Source organism: Lineus longissimus, chromosome 10 (genome assembly GCF_910592395.1).
Source record: "Lineus longissimus chromosome 10, tnLinLong1.2, whole genome shotgun sequence".
Lineage (NCBI taxonomy): Eukaryota > Metazoa > Nemertea > Pilidiophora > Heteronemertea > Lineidae > Lineus > Lineus longissimus.
In genome coordinates, this window is record NC_088317.1 from 17,222,765 (window position 1) to 17,236,055 (window position 13,291).

At 40.3% G+C, this 13,291-nt stretch overlaps 1 protein-coding gene across 1 annotated transcript; it reads left to right on the top strand.

Moving 5' to 3' along the window:
- The first annotated feature begins 9,254 nt into the window (after positions 1-9,254).
- On the top strand, positions 9,255-13,275 carry LOC135494561 (SPRY domain-containing protein 7-like). Its single transcript, XM_064782652.1, has 5 exons — positions 9,255-9,380; positions 9,687-9,803; positions 10,183-10,343; positions 10,752-10,854; positions 11,216-13,275. The coding sequence occupies exons 1-5, from the start codon at positions 9,266-9,268 to the stop codon at positions 11,311-11,313; spliced, it is 594 nt and encodes a 197-aa protein (XP_064638722.1). The 5' UTR covers positions 9,255-9,265; the 3' UTR covers positions 11,314-13,275.
- Positions 13,276-13,291: the final 16 nt, after the last annotated feature.

Sequence of the window (13,291 nt, forward strand, 5' to 3'; positions counted from 1 at the left end):
GCATTGTAAACTTCTATGTTGAGGGTCGGGTCATGATTCAGTTATATTACGTACACTACTTTACATTGGCCCATTCATGATGCATGGACCGAGGAGGCTGTGCCGCGCCCAACTAAATTGACACCAATACGGACGGGAACTCTCCCATATCGATGGTGCCCATATGGATGGAATTTTTAACTATACTCAGAACTACTTTTTCAGAGCGAGCACTGACTACATATATTAGAAGATCACTGTACACAGTCGGGGACTGGGTGATTTACGCCAACACAGACGGGAACTCTCCCATATTGGTGGTGCCCATAGATAGTATTTCTGACTTTACTCAGAACGACTTTTCAGTGCGAGCACAAGCTTTATATTAGGAGATCACTGGAAGGGACTGGGGAGGCCAAGGAAGTTTTAAAGTTGTGTAAAACTTCATTGGGGAGGCAATCATGTATTTTTGGACAGTTTGACCGTCTTTTATCTACAGTTAACGCCATTTTACTCTAGACCCGTGTGCAACCCGGTGGCGGGTTGGGAGGAACTAGGCGATCAAAAACAGCACCATACTATACTAGGATTGTCGAAGAGTGTGAATTTTTCAGCGACTTCACCGCACCAAAACAGTGACTTTCAAATGGGTACCGTCGATTTGGAAGAGTTTCCGTCCGAATTGGCATCCTGGCGCGACACATGCGTCAATATCAACATTGCTCAGTAACCTCGACTGCTTGTTTTTAGGTTATTTATTCTTCTGGGGTTTCCTTTTAAAATCTAAACAATGCCGAATAAATATCAATGAAAATAAAAGTGAGAAAAAAGGCATAATTAAATTAGCAGTAAGTCAAGGATACACGACTGCCTTGGAATAATTTACTCGGTGCAGTGTAATTCCGTACAAATTGACCGTTTTCTTACCTGATCACGTGATTTGTATAAACCAATGATAGCTGCGTATTATCAGATTGACGAAAGACATTACAAATACGACACAGCATCGTATGGTATGACGAATATTGCCATACCATTACGTGTACTAGTGATGTGACCAACGTATAAAAAAAGAAATACTGATGCGTGTATTTTATTAATGAAACCGTACGTACCTTTCAAACGGTGTTCTCTACTGGATGTTTGATTCAGTCCACAGCTCGAAGGTCCATGATCCTCATAAATCAGTGATCATCAGATTTGTAGAAGCAAACGCCGAGTTTAGATTCAAAACAAACAACGAAAATGTGTCTAGTCAGCGATAATCGACTGAAGATTACGTAATGCAGCAAGAATAAAGTACGAAAATAGGTCCTAGCACTTGGTCAATATCAGTCAACTCTTTTTTTACCTTAATTCGACTTCAACACATCCATCCCAATTTTTTTTCTAAAGATAGATAATATTACATATGCCTGTCCTCTATGCGCCCTGAATCGAATTGTTATGATGAATTGTCTGTCTTCTCAACGTAAAACGTTGAGAAGACAGACAATTCATCCGATCATCGGCACCGCAGATAAACTTTAAGTTTAGCATCAAGCTACATGCGAAATATATATATAGGGGCGGGGGGGGGGCTGCATTACATAAACTCCATTATTCCTGGTGATACCACCTGAAGTTTATTTTGATTGGGTGACCTTCGTAGTCACCTTCATAGGCGTTCCGAGAAAGAAAAGGGATTCGAAGCTCATTAAGTCACGTGACATGCACAAGTTTACTCCACGTCACTGAAGTTATCGTCAGATAAAGGGTTGAGGAGTGCTTGTGGTATCGTACTTAACAGAGTTCAGAAGCTTTTTATGCCGACCGCTATAACAGATTCTAGATTTTTATTTGATTTGTACTTCTATGGAACGGATTCTCCTCTCCTCCTGGCTTTATCTGACATTTGTGGATGCTTGCAGCAAAAATTTCTTATACCTTATTTAGCCGACTGCACGCCAGAAACAAAAAGCTCACGGTGATTACTTTGTTTCGGGTTTGTGATTGAATGGCTTCGGACAATGCGTTTCGAGACACGACAAGTTTCGAGTGAACGACAAATATAGAGCGGAGAAAAGCGTCTGGTGGAATATGAAATTGTTGGCGTTGCCTTTGTCTGTTGGCTGCGGGCGGCTATCGCGTGGGTGTAGGTACATTACTTAGTGATTCGAAGAAGTATGGTTTAAGCCATTAAAAGCCCGTGAGTGATATTAATAACTTGAGCAATTTCTCTTTAAAACTTCGTAAAGGCGAGTGTGGCAGGCACGAAAGATCTTCCATGTCACTTTTCGAGTTTTCAGTTTTGGCCCCCAAGTGGCCCAGTCAAGAACCACTCAGGCTTCTCCAAAAAGAATCGTTCAGTACTGTATAAACACTAACTAGAACGTTAAAATAACCCTTGGCTAACCATCGGCATGCCTGAGATTCGCAAGCTACTGCATATCCAACACCTCTTCCCATCATTATCACCAATAACTATACGTTACAAGTGGCGACGCGTGGTGGTGAGTTTAGTAGACACATTATCCTGCTGGCAATCTAAACCCCACGTCCAAGTTGTCAATATAAGTCAGCTTTGAGCAAAGAAACGAAAACGTTGATACCTCAAAAAAATACTTTATTCACTGGTCTCCAAACACATAAACACTAATAATACACAACATATTTTGAATATTAATACACAACATATTTAATCCATAACATTTATCACAGATATCTCCTAATCACTAACTTTCATTCCGATCACTGTAAACTGCCAACTACTGCCAACACGGCATCCTGACATCAGGTTTTTTCACTCCTTCGTCACTTTTGAAAAAAAATATCGAGAGGCGAAGTATGTTGAAAATCACGGTTTTGCCAGGATTGCCACACGGGGGCCCCAATCCACCTGTGTGGAATAGTATTATTTCGTGAGTACCAGACTACGAGTCAGACAACATTCGTTCTTTGCGTTTTAAATGGGATTTTGCACGACCAGCACTTAGCCTGCTTTTATTCATTTTCACCGCCCGAGAAAATGCACCTTCTCATTTCCTGTCTAAAAGTCTAGCGCAGATCAGTCAGCTAGATTCGGCCAGATGAGCATGTGGACGATAGTGCCCGCGGTAGGGTTCCATTCAGAAAGTCGCGTATGATTTTGTGATGCATCAATTGCTTTGATACCGACTGAAGGGCGGGAAGAACATTGAATGTACTGCTCGTGCGAAATTCGCTTTAATATCCTCCACAATTCCGTAATTTGTCGTCATACTCTTCTATATGTATATGACATGTCTGTAAAATCTTTGGGAAATGAAGAAATTGTTATTAAGAGAGGTTGAGGGTGAAAACTCTTCGTACAGTAAGCCTGATAATACGATCATCTCAAACGTCATCTCGTTTTTGAACAACACATCCACTCAAATTAGACTTTCGCAACATTCCCAACCTCGCCCCTACTGGTGTTTTTCCCATCGTTTAGATTGTCCGCGTGCACCATAGCAACTGTAACCATCTCTGGGATCGAGGTTGAGTTATTTCATAACCGGCTGATCTGATGACATGGAAGACAACCGCATGATTCGATCCGTCTATACCTCGCAACAAGGAAATCGTGTGTTCCATTCTCCCCCTCAAGGACGACCTTAAGATAGAAAAGGCAATGGCTTTAGTCAGAAAGAAGATGATCTCTGACACGTACATTGTCTTTAAAAGGGACAACTTGGGCAGAGTATTTGTTGGTTTTTCATACAAAAAAGTTAACCGTGCTCGTATCACTAAGCCACCCCTACCAATGGCGAGGCTTGGAGATTACTGCAACTAGTCACCGTTGATCGAGCATGGCCTCCCTAGTCGCCACTCGAAATAGTGTACTAGACTCCCCGGTATCGTGGTTGAGAAAAAAACCGTACAGAGTGGAAAATGTCAAAATTCAGTGCATTGCGTTGATGTACTCGCACAAGGAACAATATTTCGTTAACATGTTTACCATTGAGAAAATCATGTCAGGCGTGAAGCAACGATCAAAAACTTTAAAACTTTAAAGGAATCCAACTATCAGTTTGCGCTAAGGAGCCCTAACTGATGCGGACAAAATATCTACGAATGGACTATAATATGCCTCAACGGTTGTATATGTATCAGTACCGCAAAATACCCTATCTTCAACGATAGACATCTTACCCGCTGTTGACTGTAGTTGGTCACGGCACAGCAACACTCTTCCGTGTAGGATCTGAAGAACTCCAACTTTACGTCACTGCCGACGGCTACATTTCCTTTAATGACACTGCTGGCGATCTCAAAGCAGGTGTTGGTGTGAATGTACTTGGTCTGGTAGCCGGTCCGCCTCAGCTGAGTGATTTCTGACTGCTTCATGCAGATGCCAGCGCAGTAATACGGCAGGATCAGCAGAATTAGGCCCAGGTGGCATGGGTGGACGGCCTTGTCAAACATGGTGTAACCTGAAAAGATGTGCTAAGGTCAACCACGGTCTATTTTGAATAAGATATTTTAACGACAACAGCAACGGGTTTTTGAAATTCTCTTTCAACGATAGTCCTGCGCATGCGTTACCGGCTGGATGGTAACTCAGTGCCTTCTTTCAAAAACCTTTTGGTGGCATTTTTAGTTTAGAATAGGTGCAGTCGACTTTAACTCAGCATTCCCTCAAATTCTCTGGTGCAACTCTTCCTCCCGGCGGGTGATGGTATAAATACATATTTGGGCAAAAATATGTTTTGTGATAGCAATGAACTAATTGTAAATATAGCTCTGACGTTAAATACATAAAGCAACAATAACAATACTGCCTTTTACTCTGTAAATGTCGCGCTGGCATTTCGGTTCTCTGAAAACATTTTCGAACTCTTCGAAAATAGGCTCACTGGCGGCAAATGTGGAGGGGCGGGAGTTATTGCAGAATAGTCTACGCAACTTGAAGCTTTAACGTTAAATAGACTTCTAATATTATTTAAAATTTGATAGGCACTTTCGGAAAAACAGTAAGCTTATTAAAGAGGAAGTTCTCCATCTCTGGTAAAATTTTCATCAGTACATTGCCAGCAGAATTGGTACTGCAAAAAAGCTCCTAAAAGTAACAGAAATATCATCATCAATGACGCTCGCAGAGTCTCTTTGACGAGCTCCAAGACAGTATTAAAAGTGGAGTTTGAACCTATCAGGGCAAGATGTCATTAATAAGCCGATGACATCACTAGTAGGAAGCTTTTTCCGACTTCTTAACGGTTTCTGTAACGTTTTCCTGATTTATCCGACAAAAGTCCGACATTGTCCAACCTATCTCTGAAAGGTCGGATTTCTGTAAAAAAAAGCTGTGAAAAATACTATGCCTTCCCAAAATCTTGCAATAAAGATCAAAGGCCTATGTTGAATGAGATTAATGAGGTGCGAACCACACATTCACAGTGACCTAATTGAGTGAGCTACTTAGGTATTATTCACAGTGACCTAATTGAGTGAGCTACTTAGGTATTATATCACATTTTAGGGTCACTCTGAATGTTTGGTTCACACCTCATTACCCCCATTTAACATTGGCTTTTGATCTTTATTGCCCTCTTTTAGGAAGCCCTGGTATTTTTCACATGATTTTAGAAATCCGACATTTCAGTGAAAAGTCGGACAATGACGGACTTTTGTCGGACAAATCAGGAAAAAAGTTAGAAAAACCGTTAAGAAGTCGGAAAAGCCTCCTACTAGTGTAAAGGGAAGAGGTCCAAGAATTCTGCCCCCAAGTGAGCGGATCACAAATATGTATCATCTTTAAATTTTGCTCAGTTCGTTTGGAGTGTGATCAAATTGGTACACACTGGCAAATTTTGATTCAAATTTTATTCCGAAATGCAGCTCTTTTCTTAAGAAATAATAAGAAATAGGATTCAGAATCAAGAAATCGGTTCAGAAATTTCTAAAGTAAATGTACTGTACGAGGAAATATTCAATTTTCAATAAATTTTCAAAATGTTTTTTCCATTCGAAGAAGTAGTCAGCGTACAAAGTGAGAAAATGAAATCTATTACATTTTGAAATCTAATAATTGTATTTCATTAACTAATTGAGAAAACGTTATATTATGTGTTATATGCTGGTCATGGACTTTAAAATTGATACTTTGCAATGAAGTACGAGCAATTGTGATAATATCAAAGAAATACTTCACAAAATCCAATGAATTTGCAATGAATTTAAGAAATTGTCATGAAATTTGAAAAACAATCAACGAAATTCAAGGAAATTGCGATGAATTTCGATAAACTCTCATGAAAGGTCAGACAATTCACAGCACTTTAGGTATATGCAACGAATTCGAGATATGGACATGAAATCTGACAAACACTCTACGAAAATCGAGAAATGTGCAATGAAATTCGAGAAATTGTTATGGTACTTGTTCGAGAAATCTTGAATGAAATTGGATTACCTGTACGCGCTGTGATGTCTCATCCAGTTTAGAGAATGATCCAAACATTTCCCGGTCTTTTATAATCTCTTCCTGCTGTTTTTAGGACAAACGTTACCAGTTATGTGGAGAGGAAAAAAAATATTAGTGCCTTTGTTCGCAAATACAGATCTCGTTTCCTCTTCAGCATCCGGAGAGAAGAAATACATAGTCAAGACGCCCGCTGCCGCCCGCGATATTACAAAACAATGGTACCGTATTTAAAAGCCAAGCAACATAACCGATCATGGCGACTTAAATAAACAAACACATCATTCTTAAACATGTAGTAGAAGTTACGGAAAGGAAGCAGACATATTAATTGTGTAAAGTTGCTAAGTTTGACAATAGTTCGCGATGTTGTATGAAAATATAGGAACAGGCGGCACTGTTCGCGATGTTCACATTTACTTGTGTCACCGACATGGGTTTAAGGAATTGTCTCGCGACAAACAATACCGACAGTGCGTCATCAAGTTTTATTGCCTCACCATAACCGCTACAGCCAAAACGAGGCACAATGCATTATGTAATATAATAGGTGGTTCATTGTAACCAATGTGTTTTAAAAATCTCTATCATGAAAAGCCATGAGACCAAGCATCAATTTATGTTGAGTCCGTGGTAACACTTGAAATATTTTTTCGTCCAACGCCATCAATATTCAGCCTCAGAGGTTTTTCTGTAAAAAAAAAAATAGGCTAAAGGTTTTTCAAGATTCGAAGATTCCATGATTAGTCTCCGAAAAGTCTATACTTTCTAACAGTCTTAAAATGCAAATAGTTACCATTCTGCTCCTATCAAACTAACTACTCTCGAAAAATGGTGGTAGATTCTGAAAAAGTAAATATTTTGTACCAATCTGCAATTCTCAAAAATAATGCTTGTAGATTCTGAAAAGATGTACCTGCTTTCTACCACTCTCAAAAGTGCTTGTAGTCTCTGTAAATGTCAATAAATCTTACTTTTCTACAACTCTCAAAAGACTAAGTAGATTCTGAAAAAGTGTCTTTAGTGTACTATCTACCATTCAGCCACACATAATGTTTTTACCAATTCAACTGCCGTCGCACTCAGTGAAATGTTTTTTAGAATGTCTATCGTTATTAGTTCTCGGAGTCTGATATAGCGGTCTGAAACTCTTTACTTCACAGGCGGCAGTCCGACATTTCTTGCATTTAAAAGTCATCTGATGCTGCTGGCAAGAGCGAGATAAGTCTGGCACAATGCATCAGCTCTCCTGTGTCAAAAATACGACAAGTAACAAGCCACCAACGACCAATCCTGTCATGCTGTTAAACAGGCTTTGTATTAGTAAGACCAAAAATTCCAGTTGGACGAAACAGCAACGTCATGAGCCCTGAAGCAGTTTACATTTATCCATAAGAAGAAAGCGTCTATCGCTGGAGTTGCAACCTCATGAGCCCTGAAGCAGTTTACATTTATCCATAAGAAGAAAGCGTCTATCGCTGGAGTTAAGAATTGACTGAAAAATAGGCCTACTTATATAAAAAGTGAAATAGTACTGTAGGCTATCTGGCAATAGGCGTGCTACTCATAATGATGCATGGGGCTATAGCAGCAGGTACATGCAGACGAGTACTGCTTCTCATATACTGTTGTTGTAAGGATGATCTTTTTGTAATGAGTTTCCATCACAGCGGCGATGTTGGTCTCACCTAGGGCCTCTCATGGCAGGAACAAGAAGTAGGAGTACATTTCCACAGTCCTCAAAAAAGGCACTTTTGAACAATACGGAACATTTGCAGGATGGGTAAAAGGATCGTTTGACAGACACATACTTCAGCATTCAATTGATGGAATCATAATCGACAAGCCAACTGGTAACACGATGGAATGGTGCGCAGAGGTGGATGAAACGAATCTTATTTGAACATGTGCAAATATTTGAGAGGCTGACCGAGAGGGCTGAGCAATAAATAGAGTCCTGCGGAGACGAGCAGCTGTACAGGACAGGTTTATACTGTTCGTCCATCTTTTGACACGACTGGTCAACAAATAACTGTAAATGCGACTCTGTCGCACGAGTCGCATCCCTTCTTTGACATGACTCCACGACAAGTTCTGTAGATATACGGCTCATCTTTATCCCGTCCCTCAGACAAGGGGATGGGATGAGGCCCTCCCTTTGGAATCAAAAACTGAAGCGACCATTCTGGCGTGATGTTGCCATTTTCTACTTTATTCTGTGTATTTCAAATGGGTTTACCTAGGTTATCAGGTCCAACCAATCAAATGGTGCCAATGGCGATGACGACACATGACCGCCACATTTGATTCAAAGATGGCAGCCGGTATAATTATGCATCTTTTTGCCAAGCTTGATTGTATGCTCATATCAAGAGCTTATTTCAGCGAAAACATTTTTACTTTAATGGACTTATACCATTTGATACATTCTAGCGTCAGTGACATGATAGTTTACACCTACTGTTACCATCTTGAATTTCAATATGGCCGCCACATCAGGTCTTCTTGTCAGATATTTGATAATAACTTTCGTTCTAAATTAGATACAGAGATGATTTAAACGTCTAACCCTATGTTCTTGGGAAAAAAAACTGTATCTCAGGATGATTTAAAATCACTGATTAGGTCAGGATGGTCGATTTGGGGATATTGAGCTCTTATTTCCACCATCCTGACGTAACCAGTGGTTTTGAATATACTCCGCCTCTTTTTATACGATGTAGGAGTATCAAAAACCTGTATCTCAGGATTTATTTCCACGTGCCTGTGATTGCATTTGAATTTCGCGCCAATAAATTCGCGCCAGTCTTAAACTGGGAATTTCCAATTCAAATGACGTCATTTCCAGGTATTCCCCGGCCAGCCATGATGGCTGCTTGTTTTTGCTGTTTACGATGTTGTTGGCACGGAACTGGGTTCAGTACCGGCCATGTACCGTTAAAAGATCTACCAGAAGTCAAACTAGATACAAACCATCTTGGTGAGTGCAGCCAAACTGAATAAAAGCCCATCAAACGTTGAATAAAACCGTCGGGGCTTCGAAAAGTGAATCCTCCTGGCGCTGTGCATTGCAGTGCGTAGTACATTTATGATTTATGCGTACACTCAGTTCAACTGCGTCTCCGTATTGCCTTATGTGTATGTACTATATGTCATGTGTAGTGCACAACAGTCTACATTCATAGGCCTGCTGTATTCGCTCTTCTTCCCTGACACTGAGTGGGGAAACTGCTGAAACTCTGCATCGTTTGTTAATGTTTTTTTGACCCCTTTTACCCCTCTCCAGGTAATGACGTCGTCATCGTGAAGAATGGCAGACGGATTTGTGGAACTGGAGGAGCCCTTGCATCTGCTCCTATTGTACAGAACAAAGCTTTCTTCGAAGTCAAATTACAGTCCTCAGGTGAGAAATGTTGCAGACATCGATCCCTCTTCCTACCAGTCCACACTGAACACCTATGACCTACACATCTTACAAAACTCGAGCCCAGGACAAGAGTTTGGTATCTTAACAAAGGCCTGGTACCAAGGCACAAGGGTTTAATTTCAATTCTGCTTTCAATTGATCATAACTAAAGGTTGAGTTACCAAGACCATGCACTCAAAACTCCTTGAATTGAAGTAATCAACAAAGTTCCCAGAGAGACCAGCACAAGTGGCAGCCTTGAAATGTTCTGGATTTGAAAGCCATGGGCATAATTGACTCACCAGCTAAAGTTCAAAACATCTAACTTTAAAAACGATTTCACTGATTGGTAATTTTTCTCCCAATGTTTTGACAGGTGTATGGGGCTTGGGCTTAGCCACGCGGAAGGCAGACTTACACAGTGTGCCACTGGGCATGAACAGCGAGAGCTGGGTACTTAAAGATGATGGCATCTTGATGCACAACAATGAGGAAAAAGGAAAATTAGCTGATCTTCCACAAGAGGGTGATATTATTGTAAGCCAATCTCGGCATTGTATTTATCATCACTAGTTATAAGCGTGCAGAATTTAACAACAGTAGAACCTCAATAGAGAGGTTTTTATGGAGATAGGCAAGCAGTTAACAAGTCTCTTGAACTTCATCATAAAAGTTATTTTAGGTAGTTGAGAACTAATTTTGATGAACTAGTAATGTCTCTTGTACAGATTTAGAATGGCGTAAAAATGTGAGTAGCCATTTTGTCTTCCCCCCAAAATGCAGTGTACTGTTACCATCAAACGCATCACTGTTAGGATCAAATTTTTACACGACTCAATGTGAGATCAAGTAAAGTTCACATCCAAAGGCCCTGCGCATACAACATGTGCAGTAAAATTGTGAACTGCGTCATTTATCGGAATTTTCCTTTTGTTTCTTTTCTAGGGCGTCACCTTTGACCACATAGAACTCAACTTCTACCTTAATGGTAAACCATTAGGGACTCCTTTTACTGGAATCAAAGGAACAGTCTTTCCTGTCGTTTACGGTCAGTTCAGCTCAAATAAACTGATAGTCTACATTGTAATGTGTTCCTGTCACATTACAGTGTCATGGCCAATTGGCACATTCGGTTGAGCGGTCAGTTGTGCAAATTCTATTCAACACATTAAGTGGATTGAAAGATCAAATCTTCTTCTTCAGCGCACACTCAGTGGGCGTTTGTTGCATGAGTGCTACTGAGGGTTATCTATAGATTCTTTCATAGTAAAGTAACTTGCCAAAGGTCAGGAGGGATGAGTCTGTGACATGTGCTTACGTTCTGATTATGAATCCCGACACCTTTCACATCTGGACAATGTCGCCTCCAAAAAGCCAATTTCTAATTTACTCTTTCTTTCCTATTCCAGTTGACGAAGGAGCAATACTTGACGTGCAGTTTTGTACTTTCTATCATCCACCACCAGAGGGCTTCGAACGAATTATGATTGAGCAGTCGCTGTTGTAGGGTCTGCAGGACAGACGGACGTACCACTGCCACAGTCAATTTTTCTTAAAGGGAAACTATAGGCAGGAGAACTAGGGGTCAAATTGATGGTCTCCTAGTAATGCAGAGATATTTCTGCAAGTTTGACTCAAGCGCCACACACAAAGGAGTGATTAGAATCGCTGTTGTGTGACAAAAGATCTCTTGTCTGCCGTCAAAATCGGGAATCACTGGGTTTAATTCTTATTGCAGGGACCTCCTATATGACCACCGCAAAAGACTGATTATCGTTGCATGCAGGTTAAAATGCAGGTAGCAGTGATTTAAAAGAATGTCTTGATCACCTGTTTGGCAGACTGTTGTCTTGACATATCATAACAACAACAAAAAATAAAAATGCAATCAGGGCGGGGGTTGTTGATTATCAATGTCTGAGTGACAAGCAGTGAACAACGAAGGATGCCATCTCTGCTTGCTCCGGGATGATGTTCTTGAGATGATGCCAATCTAATGTAGGTCATTACTGAGTTCTTGTATAGAGGGGGCTGCTGAATGCAATAAAAAATGTGCTGAGTTATTGTACAACGCATTTCTCTAAACTTTTGGATGTACAGTGGAACCTCCCTTAGTGGACACCTCTCTATTAAGGACACTAGTTTTGGTACCATATTGGTTCTTTCCATTCAATTTGACCTCTCTTATCAGGACACCTCTCTATTAGGGACAGAACTTGTCAGTCCCGAGGGTGTCCTCAATAGAGAGGTTCTACTGTGTGTAGGCCCATCCACTCAAAATCTCAGTGAGAATCAGAAGTACTGAAGCATCATTTTTCTTGAGACAGCAACCTTTAAATTTAGAGCAGTCTAGTCACAATGTATAATCCAATAATGTTTGCGACATGATGAAAAAATACTCGACAATAATTGCTACGCAAACATTTTTCTGTCAAGTCTTGCAAGTTTTAGTGGAGTTCATTTGTACAATTTTTAGTATTACGGTTTTTAATTTATCAGTCAGCTATGAATGAAGGCATAGCGCAAAATTATGACAAGCCTCAGGGAAGGTGCTGTGTGGAGATTGACCTCGCATTAAGGTTTTGGGAGTATTGAAGGTAAGGGCATCATGACTAGGTTTGTAGACAACAAATGGCATACACTTTAGCATATGTATCTCTGGATCCCTAGATGGTATACTACCGTACATGTAGTACAACATACGAAAATATAAAGGGTAAACCAAAAAAAGATACATATTGAATCCTCAATGGTGATATTATTGCGGTTGAATGTACAGTAGATTGTATAACGACTGGGTTTATTTATTCTCCAAATTTTGTCTCGTACAGTCGCTTAATTATAATCGACTTGTAGCTTATATACATGTATCTCGGAGTTGTACATATTTTGTGGTCTGTTTGTTGCCATTCGCTTATGTATTTGTATAGTGGAAACTCCCTTAAAGGACACCTCTATTAACACCTTCAGCGTCGAACCACGTAGATCTACGTAGCGCAAATCCCCCCTCTTTGAGCTGGTTATCGGAGTCTCATGGACTTCATGAAAGATCTACGCCATCGCCATCTTCAGGGCAAGGCAGGAACTGGAAGACCTCTTCTTGTCTGTTCAGTTCCTACCTTGCCCTGAAGATGGCGATGGCGTAGTTCTTTCATGAAGTCCATGCGACTCCGACAACCAGCTCAAAGGGGAGGGGGATTTGGGCCACGTAGGTTCGGCGCTGAAGGTGTTAAGGATACTAGTATCAACAAGAGTATATTAAGAAAGATCATTTCAACCTTGTTATTCTGAAGTGACAGATGCCAATAACATAAAATGGCATAAAATCAATCACCACTAATTGGCAGAGATATTCATAAAATGGTTGTTCTGCTGTATTTGTAATTCTGTGCATACTGTAATTATTATCATATGTTCATGATGTAAAAAATGAAGCTGTAAGTAGAATCAGAGAATAAAGCCAAAATCATGTAAATTATTCGTTT

What these genes read in the sequence shown, in the direction of transcription:
- LOC135494561 (XM_064782652.1), top strand. Translation starts at nt 9,266, where the DNA reads ATGATGGCTGCTTGTTTTTGCTGTTTACGATGTTGTTGGCACGGAACT. An exon ending in AGTCAAATTACAGTCCTCAG is followed by an intron (nt 9,804 to 10,182) that starts GTGAGAAATGTT and finishes ATGTTTTGACAG; the next exon opens with GTGTATGGGGCTTGGGCTTA. An exon ending in CACAAGAGGGTGATATTATT is followed by an intron (nt 10,344 to 10,751) that starts GTAAGCCAATCT and finishes TTTCTTTTCTAG; the next exon opens with GGCGTCACCTTTGACCACAT.